Here is an 18381-nt window from a genome sequence, read left to right on the forward strand (position 1 = left end):
TAGAAATGGTGTGGGGTTGGGGGTTGTTTTTCCAATTGAGGACAACTCACTTATGTTTGGAGGATCAGTAAAAGTGTAATAATTGTTTATTATTTGTGTTTTCCTAGAGGGCTAAATTCAAGTTTCGATGGCTACACGACAACTTCCGAAATACATAAACCATATCAAGCTGGAATTAAAAATAGGTACTGAAAATGCTAAACATGATAAAGACTACACCACATGCATTGCACACGTTTAATATGGAAGAACAAATAAGTCAAACTTAAGATAGCAAAAAGAGGTTTATTATGACATAACATAATGTGTAGGTCAACACCCAAGGAAAACATCAGAGGGGAGGATCACACTGTACATCTTCCTGAAACCTGGGAACGAAAAGGGAACAACAGTTTAATAGGGCTGTACGTTTCAGCACAGTCAGCACAACATGATCTCCATAAACAGCAGGTAAAGGAGAGGCCTGCATAAACGGTTCCGTTTTACGGTCGATCAGTACTTTCTATTAGTTATATGAAAAGCAGACATGATTGTGCAATGATTTATCTATGACTTTCTGCACCTTTGTTTACTAACTTCAAGTCATTTAAACAACAGCTTAATCCCCTTTTAACACTTGAACGTTTTTAGATTTATTTAGATGAAATGCACTTTTTGAGTTGATAAAAATCACATGACTACAATATGTTACAGAATGTTTATGTATCTCCATATCCATAGTAAGTGGAGAGCTTCTCAAAAATTCAAAATAATGACCAGACTTTTTAAAATGTACACATGGTTTTAGGCCCTTGATATCCATTGTTTCTTTTGAACCAAGGAGGTACTGAAATGATGAGTCAACTATTGCCTAGTCCAGGGGTTCCCAACCTTTTTTCCCAAGAGTCCCTCCAAATGACTCCTGTTGGAAGTTGCGCGACAGCGGTAATTAAAGTTTAAAAGTCTCAAAAATGCTACAACTACTGTCACAAACTGGATGAATGTGAAGTATTTTGTTAAAGGATGATGAAAGCGTAATCAAGGAGCACTATTGGAGTGACTTTGATGGTTATTGGACTCAGGATTAATTCATTTGGATTCCCGCTGTATCGCCACGTGCTGAAAAGTGCTATATAAATAAAATTGCCTTGCCTTGCCTTGCTGTATGAAGAAATTAAAGGACGGCGCAAGTGGAAACAATTCACAAAGGGATTAAACTGTTTAAAACACATGCTCAAAGTAAGCCGGATTTTGCCGATGTGTTTATGTGGATACAAAAATCGTAAATAATCTACAAAATGGAGGAGACCGATCTGATTGGAGCAACTGTGACAAATAATCTGAAACCGGCATGGACAATGACTATGTTTCAAAAATGCGTTTATCCAGAAAAGCCTGGTTTGGACACTTTACGGGCAGAAGAAACATTTCTATTAAAGAAAGAATTATACATTTCTGTCTTGTTATGCCTATAATAGCTACTAACTTGAATTTGTATTCAAATTAATTAATCAATTATGTTTTATATGTTATTGTAATGTAGAGACAAGGCTTTTAGTGACAATCATGTATTGCGTTACAATTATGTAAACATTTTTTTTTTTTTTTAAAAGACTAAATATGATATTTGGCCTCAAATCATCTGAGGCCTGGCGCCCCCCCTGCGATCTTTGGCTCCCCCCCAAGGGGCCAATGGCCAATAGCCATCATGTTAACCTCCATCATAACCTGTGATGTTTGGTATATGTCAATGTTGTTATTTTACTGAATACAATGAATTACTGATTGTTTAAGCAGATTGACAAAAAGGACATTATCTAATGGAAGCCATGGAAGAGTTAAGTGTGCACACAAGATACTCACAATGATGTCACTCCACAGCTGTAGGTTTAATTTATAAACACATACATAGTTAGTAATACTGATAAACTTGGCTTTACCCACTTCAGCCATTCCTTACATTTAATCACAGCTAAGACCCACAGCAGTTACTGCTGGAAACCTCGCCGTCCTTCTTCAGCACAGTGGGCCTCACCACGTCCACGTCACGGTGCAGGTGATCCAGTAAACTAGTGAGGATGTTAGGGGCTGAGTAGAAATCGATCAAAAAGTAAGACCCTCGGAGGTGGTTCTGGTTGTGTTTGTTGATCTTGTAGGGCAAGAGTCTTTCCCCCAGGTTCTCAAGGTCCCTGACCACGGCGCCCCGCTCCATCAGAGTCTCCACTGTCCGCCGGAGAGCAGCCGATGTCCCGGGCCGCTGCATCGCCTTCAGGATCACCGCGAGCTCGTAGCGAGGCATGGTTCAGGCAAATAATTCCTCGATTCACAGTTTTAAATCTGCTGGGTTGGTGTCATTGCCAGAATACTCAGTTCAAAGGCGACCATGTTATGATGACACGAGGGACAGGAAACGGTTTTGGCGATGACGTATAACGTGTGCGCCTATGTTGATAAAAGCATGGCTAGAAATATATAAATTACATAGGAGAAATGCGAGTGTATAACATTACAGGGGTTCCACATATAAACTACAACTCAACAAATACATTTTCAATAAAAAAATATTTTCAAAATCAACAAAAGTTCGAGAGGAACATGCCATATAGTGAGGCGCATGCGCACAATTGACGCTTCCGCTCACTTTCCTTCCTTCCAGAAAAGAGCGTGGTGAAGATGGCGGAGCAAAAGTCGATGCCGAGCGATCTTTACAAATGCGTATATTCCTTTCTGGTGGAGAACAAGTTCACCAAGGCGGCTCAGCAGTTTATGAAACAGACTAAAGTGGTAAGCGGCTCACTGTGTGTTGTTGTTAGTCTGTGGCTCGTGCTGTCTGTCTCTAGCGGTGTGGTGAAGTTGAGACATGCTGCACGAGGAGTACACGTACAGCCATGTAACGTTGAGGGGCCGTACACCCATTAGGAAAGGTAGCACGTGTGTACAGGCACACTTTGTTCTTTGGTTGCCATTCGTTTTAAAAGCTCATACTAATATTTTAATTGGCATTATATTGTGTTGCGTTGCAGGAACATGTATTTGATTGCGAATTTGTGAAACTTTACAACTGCAAATGGCTAATTGAGTGCTTCACGTGTTTCTTTACAGACTCCACAAGATGAAAATGATGAGAGCCTCGTCGGCATCTACGACTTCTGGGTGAAGTGAGTTGTTTTTTTGTTTTGTTTGTTATTGAGTCAGCACTAAAACTTGTTTAGTACTGATATTAATACACTTTTAAGATATGGCCAAGCCTTTTTATTGGGTTCTCATTGCACCTATCATTTGCAGTCACTGTTCACCTATGCATTGTCTAATCTATCTCTAATACAAACAAAATCTACCCTTTATCAGACTTAAACGTGATTTAAAAAATTGTTTTAGTGTAAAGTAGTCTGTTTACCTTAGCAGCAGAATAGTGCTTTAACTGGTGCATTATTAGGTTAAAGTGGATCTGCTATCCCTTGAATTTGGGATTTATACAAGTGATGCTAAATAATATGCATTTTTCCTTTTAAATATTCACTTTAAGAATAATTTCTGCTCATTATGTCTTAAGGTTCACTCTCTAAGCAGCAGCTACAGGATTAGTCTCTGTAGTTGAGATAAATATGCTTTGTCGCTAATCTCTTCAGATATAGGAGAAATGTATACAATAAATGACTAGATAATTTTTGAGGTAGCTGTTCCCTTTTTAATATACCCATGTGTCTTCCTAGGTCTCCTGAAGCCAAGAAACGAAAGGCGCCCTCCAGCACAGCTGAATCTAAAACAAGTCCATCAGCCAAGAAGGCAAAAACCAGTGCAGCGAGCTCCAGCAGCGAAGACTCAAGCAGCGACGATGAAGCAGCGGTTGCAAAACCAACCAAGGCAGCCCCTGCAGGTAAAATCAATGTTTTGATGCAGAAAACTGATTACGATGGTTTAAATAGGTCGGTAACATTTATGATCCGGTTATATATGTGTAACATATCTCTGTAATGTTTGTTTTAGCAGCTAAGGTGGTGCCCGCTAAAGCACCTGTACCAGCAGCAGCTACTAAAGTGGCATCCAGCAGCAGTGAAGACTCCAGTGACTCTGAGGAGGAGAAGGCCCCTGCAAAGGCTCCTGCAAAGGTAGGAAGAATAATTCAAATTATAGTTTCATACAAGATCTTGCCAGTGTTGAAAGCCATGTCTGGTGGTTATGCTATTATTAAAATGAATGTTCCGCATGTAGGCTCCTGTGAAGGCGCCCGCTGCCCCTGCTGCAGGAAGGAAGAAAGACAGCAGCTCCAGCAGTGAAGAATCTGACTCTGAGGATGAGCAGCCTGCTAAAGCCCCAGCCAGTGAGTCTAGAGCAAGATGTCATTTAATATTGTGAATTTATTTTGAGATGATTATAATGAAATGTGTTGTATCTAATTTATGTTATTAACCTTTAATAGAAGCCAAGGGTGTTACAGTCACAGCAGCCAAATCTGCTGCTCCTGCTAAAGCTGCAGCTCAGAAAAAAAAAGATAGCAGCAGCGAAGACAGTTCATCAGATTCAGAAGATGAAAAACCAACCAAGGTATGTAAAAGATACTGCCCATATGTAAATATCTTTCTTCCAAAACTTAGAAACAAATAGAAAAAGTTATTGTAGTAAAGTACATTTGTTACACACACAATACTTACTTCACATGTCCGATAGGCTCCAGCTAAACCGGCTCCAGCTAAAGCGGCCCCCGTGAAAGCAGCTGCTGCTGAATCAAGCAGTGAAGACTCATCTGAAGATGAGGCTCCACCCAGCAAAAAACCCAAAGCAGGTGGGTTTTTATTTTCACTCTATTATAAAAGCCAGACAATGTCAAGTTATAAAACTTGTTTGGGGCTATGAAAACCAATAAACACAGAGAGGTTTGATTGCACTTGCAATGAGTTGGCCTTTCTGAGCAAAGCCTTTCTTTTGTTATCATGGTTCTGTAACTCCAATCAAACGAAAGGTAGTTATATTAACTTCAGTTTTATTTTACATGATAGTTAGTCTGTCCTGTCATCTTTTAGCCTTACATAATCTGATAGAGGAATCTTTTGGTAAAAATAGAACAACTTGAAATTGCTAGCACCTATTTTGGAGTAACACTACAGTCCCTCTTTTGCAGTATGTCACCTAAACCTAAGTGCTTAAAGTATTGGACATGGGCCCTGTGTTATGAGGCTGATTAGTTTGCTTTGCCTTGGTAGGAGCGTACAGTGCAGTCCCACCTCCCGCTTCAGTGACCAAGGCTCCAGCTGCACCAGCAGCCAGCAAGGCCAAGGACAGCTCCTCAAACAGCAGCAGTGACGAGGAAGAAGAGAAGAAAGTAGCTGGTAAGGCACCCAGTTTTCCCAACTTGGAAGTAGTGATTTCAGAAATGACATATCTAACAGCGTTGTTATCCTAACAGCAAAGCCTGCACCGGTAAAGACCCCCGCTGCAAAACCAGCGGCGAAGGAGTCCAGCTCAGGTAACAATTACAATCCCACTCTGTCATTTTCTACTTTGTGTTTGATGCAAAATGTAACAAATCTTCCTCTCCATGCCCATGTTTTTCAAGATTCAAGCTCAGATGAAGAGGAGGCAAAAAAGCCTGCTGTGAAAGTCACCCCAGCTAAAGCTGCCCCAGTCAAGGCTGCTCCCGCTAAAGACTCAGACTCATCCAGTTCAGAGGAAGAAGAGGAGGCAAAAAAACCTGCAGCAAAGGTGACTCCTGCAAAGGCTGCTCCAGCTAAACCTGTTGCAGCTAAAGTCACGCCTGCTAAAAAAGACTCCAGTTCAGAGGACGATTCTAGTTCAGAGGAGGAAGAGGAGGCCAAAAAACCTGCAGCAAAGGTGACTCCTGCAAAGAAGCCAGCAGCTAAACCTGCACCAGCTAAAAAAGAGGAGTCAAGTTCAGGTAAGAGACATTTTGAGGGTGTGAGCTCTGTATCTCTGTCAAAGTGGTTTATTTTCTGTCTTGAATTTGCTTTCATTTACTTAAACTGTGTTGCCAGTGCTACCAGTTTGTGGAGGGATCCAACTAAATTCCATCATGAGAACTGTCAGTTATACATAATATATAAACTCTCCCCAGTTTCGTTACATACACGGTTGTCAGTTTGTTCACCTTGCTACAACTAAGGCAGTGTATCTTTGTTGAGGATAATATTTAGTTTACGTTGAAACTTGTTAACTTAACATCAGGCCAGGATTTGCTGCAGGACTGTTGTAATATACAGTCAACGTTTTAGCTGTGTGTGCCATGATCAAGTGACTACATTTGTGTCTATCTGATGTTAAAGTATTGTATTGGTTTTTCCAGACAGCAGCTCTGAAGATGAGGCTCCAGCCAAACCTGCTGCTAAAGCTGCAGCCAAACCAAAACCTGCTGCTGTAGCTTCCAAAGCCCCCGCCAAGGCAGCTGAGAGCAGCTCTGATGACTCCTCTGAGGATGAAGAAATGACAGTGAAAGCTAAGCCTGCTGCAAAGCCTGCTACCCCGGCTGCAAAGCCAGCTGCAAAGCCTGCTGCTGCTGCAGAGAGCAGCTCAGACTCTGACTCCTCCTCTGAGGATGAGGAAGAGCCAGCTGCAGGTAAGCCAGCTGCAGCTAAACCCGCTGCTAAGCCAGCTACCCCAGCTTCAAAGCCTGCTACCCCCGCTGCAAAACCTGCTGCAGAGAGCAGCTCTGACTCTTCTGAAGATGAAGAACCAGCCAAGGCTAAACCTGCAGCAGCTAAACCAGCTGCAAAGCCTGCCACTCCTGTAGCAAAACCTGCAGAAAGCAGCTCTGACTCTTCTGAAGATGAAGAACCAGCTAAGGCTAAACCTGCAGCAGCTAAACCAGCTTCAAAGCCTGCCACTCCTGTAGCAAAACCTGCTGCTGCAGCAGAAAGCAGCTCTGACTCTTCTGAAGATGAAGAACCAGCTAAGGCTAAACCAGCTGCAAAGCCTGCTACGCCTGCAGCAAAGCCGGCTGCTGCAGCAGAGAGCAGCTCTGACTCTTCTTCTGAAGATGAAGAACCAGCTAAGGCTAAACCAGCCGCAAAGCCAGCTACCCCAGCTTCAAAGCCTGCTACGCCTGCAGCCAAGCCGGCTGCTGCAGCAGAGAGCAGCTCTGACTCTTCTTCTGAAGAGGAAGAACCAGCAGTCAAGGCTAAACCTGCAGCGGCTAAGCCTGCTACACCCGCCTCAAAGCCTGCTACCCCCGCAGCAAAGGCAGCTGCTGCAGCAGAGAGCAGCTCTGAGTCTTCTTCTGAAGATGAAGAGCCCGCTAAGGCTAAGCCAGCTACACCAGCTAAGGCTAAACCAGCTAAGGCTAAACCAGCTAAGGCTAAGCCGGCCACGCCTGTAGCAAAGGAAGCTGCTGCAGCGGAAAGCAGCTCTGACTCTTCTTCTGAAGATGAAGAGCCCGCTAAGGCAGCTACACCAGCTAAGGCTAAACCAGCTACACCCGCTAAGGCTAAGCCGGCCACGCCTGTAGCAAAGCCAGCTGCTGCAGCGGAAAGCAGCTCTGACTCTTCTTCTGAAGATGAAGAACCAGCTAAGGCTAAACCAGCCGCAAAGCCAGCTACCCCAGCTTCAAAGCCTGCTACGCCTGCAGCCAAGCCGGCTGCTGCAGCAGAGAGCAGCTCTGACTCTTCTTCTGAAGAGGAAGAACCAGCAGTCAAGGCTAAACCTGCAGCGGCTAAGCCTGCTACACCCGCAGCAAAGGCAGCTGCTGCAGCAGAGAGCAGCTCTGAGTCTTCTTCTGAAGATGAAGAGCCCGCTAAGGCTAAGCCAGCTACATCAGCTAAGGCTAAGCCAGCTACATCAGCTAAGGCTAAGCCAGCTACATCAGCTAAGGCTAAACCAACTACCCCCGCTGCAAAGCCAGCGGCAGCAGCAGAGAGCAGCTCTGACTCCGACAGTGACTCTGAGGATGAGGCAGCCAAACCTGCAGTCAAGAAACCAACTCCTGCAGCAGCAGCCCCTGCTAGCACGCCCAAAGCTTCAACAAAGAAGGCTGAGAGCAGCTCCGACAGCTCCGATTCAGAGACTGAGGCCACCCCTGCCAAGCCTGCAGTCACCAATGGCAAGGCAGCTACACCCAAGGCAGCTACACCCAAGGCAGCTACACCCAAGGCAGCTACACCCAAGACTCCAGCAAAGCCTGCAGAGTCATCGTCCAGTGACAGCAGCTCCGAAGAGGAAGAAGAGGCCAGTAAAAGTGCTGTAAAACCTGCTACACCTGCAGCAACACCCAAGAAGACCCCGGCTGCTAAAGCTAAAGAGAGCAGCTCCTCAGACAGTTCATCAGAGGAGGACGCACCACGCAGAGCAGCCACTGCACCCACCACCCCCACAACAAATGGTGAGTCGCAAACAAATACAGAGTATGAAATGTAATGCAGTGTCAACTTCATCCTAGATTACTCAAAGTTAAACATCCCCCCCCCCCTCTCGTATGCAGGAAAAAGAAAAAAAGGTGAAGAGTCACCGGAGAGCGACGAGGAAGAGACAGAAATGACTACACCAAAAACCAAGATGGCAACAACCACACCTCAGACGTTTCCTAAAGCCAATAAGAAGGTAAGGCCGGTCAGAGACTAGAACTTAGTGTTGAGCATGGTTTCTTAAAGGGGAAAAAAGTGTAATAATAGTTCATGATTTGATGGAAATGTGTTTTCTTCCAGTCGTCCAATGTACCCTTCCGTAGAATAAGAGAGGAAGAAGTAGCGGTGGATCCCCGTCTCCAAGACAATTCTTTTGATGCAAAGGTGAGTTCAGTTACGGCGACGAGCAATTTAAAAAACGCATTACTGAAATGGCGGTGCTGATCATTCACTCTTAATCATCTGTCTTTGCTTTTCCAGTTCGGATCAAACGGGGACTGGGGCCAGAAAGCCAACGACACGCTCAGGTTCACAAAGGGCAAGTCATTCCGCCATGAAAAGACAAAGAAGAAGAGGGGGAGCTACCGCGGCGGAGCCATCAACTCCACCTCCGTCAACTCTATTAAGTTTGACAGTGAATAAGGACGGCTCTTTGAACTTTACTGTACCTGTGTGATCAGGACTGTCTGATGATCGCTTCCCCCCCCCCTGTTACCAGTCCCTCTGTCATCACTACCCAGCAGCACACTGACAGGAAGTGAGCCGTAGAGCTGAGCCGGCGCTCACTTTCCGTCAGCTGCCCTTCGCTGTACTGCTTAAGGTTGGCACCCATGTGATATCATCACTTATAGCCACTAGGTGGCTGCAGGCCACCTGTTAATGGTAAACGCCAATGTGTGTATTGGGCCCCCTTTTCAGTTTGTTTTGATGTTAACCTGTTCTTTCATTGTTCTATGTATGATTGACAGCCATACACCCCAACAGGTTCTTATATGATGAAACAAGGTTGATAACGATTTTAATGGATCACATGGTTTCTTGAAGTTTCTTTGGTTGTTTGTCAACATTTCTTTTTGGCCATTTCTTTTTTTTTGGCACTTGGATTTTCTTTTCACTTAACATTACCCAATCTTTTGGAAAGTAAAACTGAGTTTTATACTGTGTATTTATTAAGTTTTATTCCATTTCAATGTTGAGGACCTTAGACTGTCCATTTCATTCTTTTTCTTAAGCCATTTTGCTTTGAAACTGATTTCTTCTGATGTTAGGATACTCCTGCTCTAATCTGTTAGTGGTATCGAATGTATTATTAGTCAATGTAACCGAGAGCCATGTTTGTTTCAATGATTGGAATTTACGGTGTGAACCTGTAGGGACTTTTGAGAACCTTTTTTTTTATTAATGGATTTAGATGTAATTAAAGACCGAATAGCTCAAATGTTGGTGTGATTGGTATTACACTTTTTTCTTTTTTAATCTTCCCTACAATTGTTAGATAAGAGTCATTTGTCCTCAGTTTCTCACTGAGCTGTGTTTTATGGACACATAACGGGGATAATGTTGTTGCTGGGTGTCTACAAATAAGCTGCTTTGTCCATTTAGTTACAAACAGCATATTCACAGGCATTAACTGTATAAGTGTCAAGGAAAACCACTAGATGGCAGTCAGGTATTTCTTTGCTCCAGTACTGAGCTTCAGTTGAAAATGGGAAACTCAATGTACAGTGTGAACTGACACCTTATCCCTTGCCATAGAACAGAAAGGGATACTCCAAACAATTTAGCCTTGCACTTCCATACAATTGGGAGGCAAGGCTCCACCTGCTCATCGGGAATTATAAATATTCTCACAGACTCGAGCATTTTTGGGGGATCGACCATTAGCCTTCCATTTAGTGCACGACCAGTCTTACCCATTAAGTGCCCATTAACTAAGAACTTTATCCATACAATGCCTTGAGAGAAAAGTCAGTCTCTTGCTTTGAATGAATACTACTTGCACTAGGCTGGATCATAAGTTACTGTAATATAACTCAAGTTTTAGCACAATAAATTACCAATATTGCCATCCTTTTAAAAAAAACTTGATGGAGAAGCAGGACAAGTGATTAGATTCGGCTGATTGGTTACACTGTTCTCACATTGCAATCATACTAAATATATTTTATCTTTGCATTTAGTTATAAACCATGACATATGGCCTTATGAAGGAAACACTTGCAGCATTCAGCGAAAAGAGAAAAAGCCTTATTCCTAAACAGCACATGCATTGTGCATGCAGTTTATGAATCTACACTGAGGAAATGTTGTGTACACTTCTGTGCCAACACATGAAGCGCTGTTGACTAAGGAGGGAGGTCTGCAGTCACTCCAAATATAGCCCCCTCTCCTCAGCCTGACAACAGTTCACCGTTGGGCGTTGCTTCAGTGCTCACCAAGCAGGGAAACATGACAGCGTGTGTGCTCGGAGTTTACACGGCTGAGCTGTTGAGAGGGGGTTGGGGGGTGGGGATGGTGCTGCAGCTACTGTACAGCTGTTACTGGGCAACTTGTGAGTGCAGAACAGTTGATGGCAGACTGGAAGCAGTTCGAGGCCATGTTGCTTGCAGCATGATGGGATTTACACTACAAGATACAGGAGCCTTTAGGGTTTTAAAGCTGAAGAAACCAGTCAGTGCTGGAATAATATGAACAATCTTTAATTGAGGACATTTATCAATATTTTGTATAGTCACGGTACAATCACTGGGTCCAGCTGCTTCATTTGATATTAACCTGATTTTCTTGAGGTTTTTTACTGTTTGAATATAACAAACAGAAGGCATTATTCACACTTTTCTAACACTGTACAGATTTGACAAAAAGTTTTTATCTAAACATAAACATGACTGATGGAACTATTAAACATGAGTTACCATAGGTTTTGAGTTTGTCTGAAGAGCAAAGGATTATCTGCTTCATTACGGGTTATTTTAAGATATTGAAAACACTAAAAGCCCTATACTGGATTAGTTCGAATTTATGCAGTTTCAGAAATTCAGAATGCTATGTTTAAAGGTGACTGTTGAAAAGTTGACTCTTTTAACGATCCATCACCAGACTTATGCTCAGAAAGGAGCACGGCTGAGGAGTGCTGATGAGAGGAAACTCAATCAAATCTCCTGCCTCGCAATCATTCCTAGTAGCACTTCTGTGTGTCAGTCGCAGTGTGCAGGAGCCAACAGCTCCTCTCAGGCCTCTGCAGCAGTGTGTGTGCTGAGCGGCTGCAGGACAATCCTTTAATGGGCATCAGAGGCCGAGGACTGCCCATCCTGTCCATTTCAATTAGACAAAACTGCTGACCACTGTTGCACACACATTAGCATATTTTTCTCCCTCTGGCACACACTCAAAGCCACTGCATACAATCAGCCATACAAAATGTGCCTCAAAACGTTACACTCAATTTCATTACACATGACAAATGACTTCCTTTGTGCCACATGGATTATTCACGCTAATCCCCCGTTGCTCTTTTCTCCAAGTCGAAGTGTGAAATGAGAACATGGCATGACAACAATCCAACTTAAGCAGAACACTCATAAATAAAGCTTAATCACTTCTTCATTATTAAAAACATCTTTAATATAGCATTTATTTTAACATCCATCTCATATAAAGTGTTTCAGTTGGAAATCATAATTAAAAATACACACTTTGAACAGTACATTGTAGAGCAGGATGAGCATTATTGATCTTTTATGGGACAGAATGAAGATGCAGCTGGAGCTAGCAGACTGAATGAAGAGATGCTAACAAGATCACTGACCTCTGCCCCAGCAAAGAAATAACTAAGGGTCTGTTTTTGGTATAGAATGGACATACTGCCGCATTTATACAGCTGAAGTTTAATTCCACTTCCTGTCTGTTTCTTCAGTAAAATGTGTTGAATGCAGATATAAAAGTGCTGTTTTTAGCATTTGACTTAAGGGTCATACCTGCTGACACTGCATTCCTCTAAATAGAATATGGCAAAAATAAACGTACAAACCTTGTATATTTTAAAACATACCCATGATGCCTTGGACAGGCATGCTAGAGAAGCGTTTTCAGGAAACGGTGCGCTGAGTCAGCATGCTTCAGTCGCTTCAGTCACCTTATTGATGTTTTGAACTACAGCGACATGCGTTTACGGTGGATGAAGCCCCTCTGCAGTCCTAATGAGTTCATTGCATTAATGTGTTTGTATCGTGGAGACCTGTTGGTGCTACTGGTGTTGTTGCTTTATTCACACGCCGTCCATCTCCTGCGCACACTTAGCCCTCCGTCTCTTTATGACTTTGGTACGGCAAAGTCCCAGGCGGTGTCTTGGGCACACTTGCACATGGCACGCACCAGCCGGGTGAAGCCCATGTCCTTGGGTTTCTCCAGCCCACGCATTAGCCGCTGCTTCATAATGGCGATGAACTCCCTATTACTCAGCTCTCCATTCCCTGAGGGAGACAGACAAGGAGGCGGGAGGGAGAGGGTATGACAGAGGACAGATGATGAAATAATAGACAAAGAGTACATGAGAGGAGGAGAAGAACACTTCCATTTGTTAATGATTGCCTCCCGTCAGTTAAAGGTCACCTATTATGCAAAATCCACTTTTTCATGTCTTTCATACATAAACATGTGTCCCCTCTGTGGAAAGAGATTCTGAAAGTTTCAGAAAAAAATATTCACTCACTTTTTGTCCTGATCCATTTAGATAAAAACCTGTCTGAAAATGAGCTGATCAGATTTTGGCCACTTTACGATGTCATAACGATTTTTTGGCTTGTGTAACCATTAGCCAATCACCAACCAAGGTAACACCCCCCCACCTTATCACCTGAATCTCCTCCTAGAGCACCATTGTGTTATTTTTAACCAAATATCTCTCAGAGGGGCGTGGGGAGTGGCTCCTTATTTTCATCTAAATAACAGACAGAGAATCAGCACTTTTGGAACAGGGCAGAAACAGAGGGGATTATGGGATGCTACAATGCACGATCTGTTTGGTATTTGGAGCCAAACACTTCAGAGACATGTTTTGTTGATATCTGAGACCTATAATATATTGATGAAAAACAGTATAATAGGGGACCTTTAAAATGTTATTTGCCCTCCATAGTTAGTCGGTGCTTACCGTCGCAGTCGAACAGAGCGAACACCACGTCACACACGTGGTCCGACAGCTCCACCTTGGCCACGGTGCGGGCCACTTGCTTCATGGTAACTGAGAGACAGAGGGAGGGGATCACAGATAGAGAACATTTGTGGAAGAGAGTAATAGAGGTGCGAGTCAACTCATAAATGGGCCCATGTGGAGGAAATTGTGTGAGAGTCAAACTGCCTGGGATCGATAGCAGCTCACCGGAGAGACTATCTAATAGAGAGAGAAAGGCGGGAGAGGACAGCATCGGGACATCTAGCTGAGAAGGAGACTGGCTGAGAGAGAAGAGGAAACAGCTTCTGAGGTCATTTCAGAAAAACAAATGATGAAAACCTCCATAGTCTCACCCAGAATGATTTATTAAAAAGACACAAGAAGAGGAGCAAAGCTTAAGAGAAACAGGAGAATGAGAAAAGAGGAGAGGGCAGGGATGAAAACAAAACACAATCTTCCTGCAAATGGCAGGAGAAAGAAAAAAAAACTGCTGAGTCACTCCGACAAGAATCTATTCAGTGGCCTTCTTTTCTACCTTTAACAATGTGCAGTTCCAGATAACACACCCGCATGTGAGAAACCGTAGCCTACTAAAAGGGTGTGATATGATCAGATTTGAGTGAGATGAAACACACAAAAACGAAGGGTGTAAAGTACAGGAGCTCCTTGAAGGGATCATTCAGATCTTTTGAGGTGGCGTTGTTTGAGTTACTTGTATCCAGTCCATATACAGTAGATGACTGTTGGCATGATCCAGTTTAGAGGAACAGGAGAACCAGAACAGGAGCTGAGCAATGTGCTGCTTTGGAAAGAGGCAGCAGCACATTTATTTACATATTTGTATTTTGTGACATGATGTGCCTCAACTTTAATGTTTTAAAAAGGTCTTTATTTTTCGCATACTGCCTGTGCAGCACCTCTTTTCACCCTCTGTCTGAAACCAGAGCCCAGTCTGCTCTGATTGGTTAGCTGGCCGAGCTGTCCCGCCCCTTAGCCTATTAAGTACAATGTGTTGGAGCGCTAGCCAATAGAAGCGTGAGTGTTACATAGTGATGTCAATGGAGGCATGATCATTTGTACAATATAGTGAATCATATTGCAATAGTAATATCATTTAAAAAAATGGCCATTGGATATTTTCAACTTTTACCTCATACAACCCCACTTCAAAAGACTCTTCCCCTATAAGGCTTGAAGAGGAGGAAGACGGTTTCACTGTGCGGAGATAATTTACAGACGCCTGGCAGCTCTCCACTAACCCTCTGCAGACTGATGCTCTCTATACCGCTCCACAACACACTCACAAACACACACATGGCTTGTTACTGTTATTGCAGATGAAACCATACGCTGGAAAACAAGCACCTCGGGGCAGAGCCTGCACTCCCTACTGCTGAAGCTGTTTCATCAGTGAGTCAGAACTAATGGATGTGCTGACAGTAAACATATGGAGGCCCAACGAAGTCTGAATCACTGCAATGAATGAGGAGAATATTGACTCATCATCAAACAATTTGCCCTTTTATAAAAGCTGCAAGTCCTCGCTCTCTGTGACGCTCTCACATTAGACTTTCATTGATAGGATATATAACAGATTCATTCAGAAATGTGTTGAAGGAGATAAAGGAAAGAACACGTTGACTCTTTTAGTAATTGGTCTTTTTGAATAATCATCAGGGACACATTATTCAGGAGTTAGAATTCAGGGACAATCATCTAATTTATATTCCTCAAGACTTTTGAATGAAATCACACAGATTGTTTTTTTCCATAATAGCTGTACAATCCATTTACATCCGAAAAGACCTCCCATAGAGTTTTCTCATTGCTTTTGTATTACCACGTCTATTTAAATTCCCTGCACTCACAAGTTGGGCCTCAATGATAACAGCCTAACGGTGTCATTACACAGTGTGAGGGCTGTGCTAATACAAACCAAACATTCAACTGCAGCTGCTTCACATCTCAACTAGCTAAACAACATTTAGCTTCGTTGTGAGGGAGCCAGAAGGTATTGTCTTAGCGATTGGATCTTAGCGGGATTTTCTTATCAAAAATACTTCTTCAAAACAAGACAACAATCTTTTCCTGCATTGTTTGACAGCAGAAGGAGTAATGGATGAACACGAAGCCTCCACAGTGAGGAAGGTAACCAACATTTTAGTGTGGCAAACAGCTTCTGCTCTGTGTGAAGAATTAAATTAGATTTCTGCCACTCAGGGCCTGATGGAAAAAGCCAGCGTATTAACCTACGTCTGTATGTAAACAACGTGCATTTGTTTATCAGCCACTGTTGTATTTCTGACAAAGTAGCTGCTCAATGACTGTTTGCTGGAGTATTAAACTGCACTTACTGTTGCCACGGTAACCACAGGTGCTGCCAAACCAACCAGGGCTGAAACTTTATTAACGTCTTGCATCAGAGGTCCATATGTCACGTTAATGGTATATTACCTGTCATTAGACAAATCTAAAAGCTGCCCATCATTTTAACGGACTGGAACACTGAGGCTTATCACAGCAGGCCTCCTCTTCTCCTCTCAGTGAAGAGCAGGATAGCCTCCCTCTGAACTGAGTGCTTTCAGGATCGATGAATGAAACGCAACGTTCAGAGATTCTTGCGAACGTCTGATCACTTCCCTGGGAGAAATGTTTGCCGACTTCAGACTTTGGATCAAGTGCTAAATCAGTCTTTGGGTTGACAGTACAGTCGTCAGAACAAAATCAAAACGGTCATGAGAAGCCGTCTGTCATTTGTTAGGATTGCATTGTTCACATTTGCCTATTTAGGTAGGAATAATGCCTATAAAAATGTTGCCCCCATTTGGTGTCAATATTGATCTTTTCTCACTATGCCCTTTTAAAAGCATCTATAAGCTTGTATATATAATGTATTTATGCAAATGCGATCGGATATGCCTTACTATCATTAAAAAGTAAAGAAAATCAAACTAAAGGGTAATAATAGATTATGACAGATGTTTTAACGACCCTTTTTTGTCAAAATGACGGACAACGACAAGGTATAACGCCCTCACTGGATCTGTCATGTCTGCATGTCCGTGGTTCTCGGATTTGAATGTTTTCCAGCAGGCCAGGAGGAAGAGGCAGGAGATAAATGGATAGATGGAGAAACAGACGAGAGATGGCTGAGCAAGAGAAGGACATACGGGAAGAGAACCTGGCTGGCAGAGTGTTAACAGCTCTGAGAGACAGGGAGGGGATGAAGGTGACAACAGTTGAGTCTTAAGGGGAGTAATTAGGTGGAGAGAATGTCAGGAGGAAAATGTGGGAGTACCTTTATCTATGGAGGCTCCGGCCATGTGGTAGAAACTCAGCGCCGTGTCCACATCGTTCACGTTCTTTAGGAAAGTAAAGAAATTCTCCACCTCCTCGAATGTGATGCCCTGCACAAGGAGGAAAAATACACAAAAACCTCAGGAACAAATCATTCCTGTAGTTTTACCTGGGCCACAAGAGCTCTGCAATTATGTTGAGGATAAGCCAAACATTGTCATTAGAAGAGCTGCGGCTGCACGGTGACATATTGGGAACAGCTCGGCAGCGTGACGTGATAAGACACATGGATAAAAAGTGTGCCACATACCAACAGACGCACAGTCACACAGCTGCCACTCTGCTGATGAGCCTATTTGCAAAGAAAAGCAAGCAGCTGGTCTCCAGCCGTAAATAACACAATTCTCATTTACATTACAGGTTACGCCAATGCAGAGCGACTGGCAGCGGCATGGAAGAAGTCAGGATAAATAGTGAAAGAGGGAAAGAGAGAGATGCTTATTGCAGTTTAATTCCTTAGAGAGACACGACTCTGAGCCTCATCTTTTTCTCCTGCCTGGGAGGAACAGCAGGTTCTTCGCTTTTCTTTTCTCAGCTAAACACGGCATTTAATCATCAAATGTGCCTTATCATAGCCCAAGCGATGCAAAGCTATCTTTTGGGGGAAAATACAAAAAAGGGATGTCTTTTTCGCTGCAGCACCCCCGGGGATACGATATGTAGGGGCGTAACTTCAGTAGATTGAGTGATGGAGCTCATTACAGTGAAGCAGAACTGGCATAAAAGCATGCAAAGCAATGGGAACAGAATATGATGCTGCCTCAAAGCCCTCTGCATCTTCATTATTTCTACATTTCCCCCTGTTTTGTTGGTACCAGTGGAGGCATTGTACCTGCTTAGAGCAAGGTGGTAATGTTGGATGAAAGAATGTCTAGGGGAAGGAAAGTACAAACCTTGTTTTGTAAGGAACTAAATGAGTCGACCGAGTAGAACAAGATAACTGAATAGGGAGTTGTTGATTCATAGAAGAGCTGCCGAGGAGTAGGACAAAGCCTGGAGGGGTTATTAAGAAGCTCAAGGAGCGATGGAGTAATTATGTCCTCCTGCTGAGCACTGGCTGCTCTGTTTGGTCACCACACACAGATAGTGGAAAGTAGAAGAGTGGGAAAGAGTAAGTGTCGGTCAGGTGGATAACGTCAGAATGTGCCGTCCTCCCCCGGTGATGTATTACCTCTCACCCAGTCTCCCTCACACCCTCGCACAATCTCCTCTTCCCTCAGGCACACTGCTCTGTCACGCTTCCTAGCCTTTAGCAAATTACTTAAAACCCTCCCCAGCACTATATATAACTTCAGAGTACCAATCACTTTTCTCTGGATTCCACGAAAGTGTGAATAAGTACACTCTGATGTATCTACCTGTGCATCCTTAAACATCTTCTTCAAGCCCTTCTGCATCTGCTTGAGTTTACGGGACTGGACGCCGCTGTATGCCAGCAGCATGCCCCCAAACTGTCTCTCGCTGATTTTGCCTTTCACAGGATCATTCCTCTCGAACTGAAAAAAGGGAGAGAGAGACAGATGA

At 43.4% G+C, this 18381-nt stretch overlaps 3 protein-coding genes across 14 annotated transcripts in view; 1 reads left to right on the plus strand and 2 right to left on the minus strand.

Annotated features, from left to right (window-relative positions):
• Positions 1-265: 265 nt before the first annotated feature.
• mrps6 (mitochondrial ribosomal protein S6) lies at positions 266-2405 on the minus strand. The gene is made up of 2 exons (XM_034151812.1): positions 1940-2405; positions 266-368 (listed from the first exon to the last, which is right to left on the minus strand). The coding sequence occupies exon 1, from the start codon at positions 2276-2278 to the stop codon at positions 1952-1954; it is 327 nt and encodes a 108-aa protein (XP_034007703.1). The 5' UTR covers positions 2279-2405; the 3' UTR covers positions 266-368; positions 1940-1951.
• Positions 2406-2610: 205 nt separating this feature from the next.
• Positions 2611-9765, plus strand: nolc1 (nucleolar and coiled-body phosphoprotein 1). Of its 10 annotated transcripts, none has more exons than XM_034152324.1 (15): positions 2611-2763; positions 3082-3137; positions 3693-3856; positions 3967-4088; positions 4192-4300; positions 4400-4524; positions 4648-4762; positions 5181-5306; positions 5384-5443; positions 5534-5872; positions 6278-7371; positions 7414-8305; positions 8405-8523; positions 8628-8711; positions 8808-9765. In XM_034152324.1, the coding sequence occupies exons 1-15, from the start codon at positions 2653-2655 to the stop codon at positions 8967-8969; spliced, it is 3678 nt and encodes a 1225-aa protein (XP_034008215.1). In that variant the 5' UTR covers positions 2611-2652; the 3' UTR covers positions 8970-9765. The 10 variants fall into 10 exon arrangements, with proteins under 10 accessions (XP_034008215.1, XP_034008216.1, XP_034008222.1 ...); XM_034152325.1 differs by having other exon boundaries at positions 6278-7269; XM_034152331.1 differs by having other exon boundaries at positions 6278-7254; positions 7774-8305.
• A 2164-nt stretch (positions 9766-11929) lies between these two features.
• The window catches only part of micu1 (mitochondrial calcium uptake 1), a 38415-nt gene continuing 31963 nt past the window's right edge, over positions 11930-18381 (minus strand). For all 3 annotated transcript variants that reach the window (XM_034152049.1, XM_034152048.1, XM_034152047.1), the window contains 4 exons: positions 18216-18353; positions 16799-16907; positions 13480-13569; positions 11930-12799 (listed from right to left, as the gene is read on the minus strand). In XM_034152049.1, the coding sequence (XP_034007940.1) occupies positions 12639-12799; positions 13480-13569; positions 16799-16907; positions 18216-18353 (498 nt within the window). In that variant the 3' untranslated portion in view covers positions 11930-12638. The remainder of the gene's footprint in view (positions 12800-13479; positions 13570-16798; positions 16908-18215; positions 18354-18381) is intronic.

The sequence above is a fragment of the Trematomus bernacchii genome, unplaced genomic scaffold (genome assembly GCF_902827165.1).
Source record: "Trematomus bernacchii unplaced genomic scaffold, fTreBer1.1, whole genome shotgun sequence".
Lineage (NCBI taxonomy): Eukaryota > Metazoa > Chordata > Actinopteri > Perciformes > Nototheniidae > Trematomus > Trematomus bernacchii.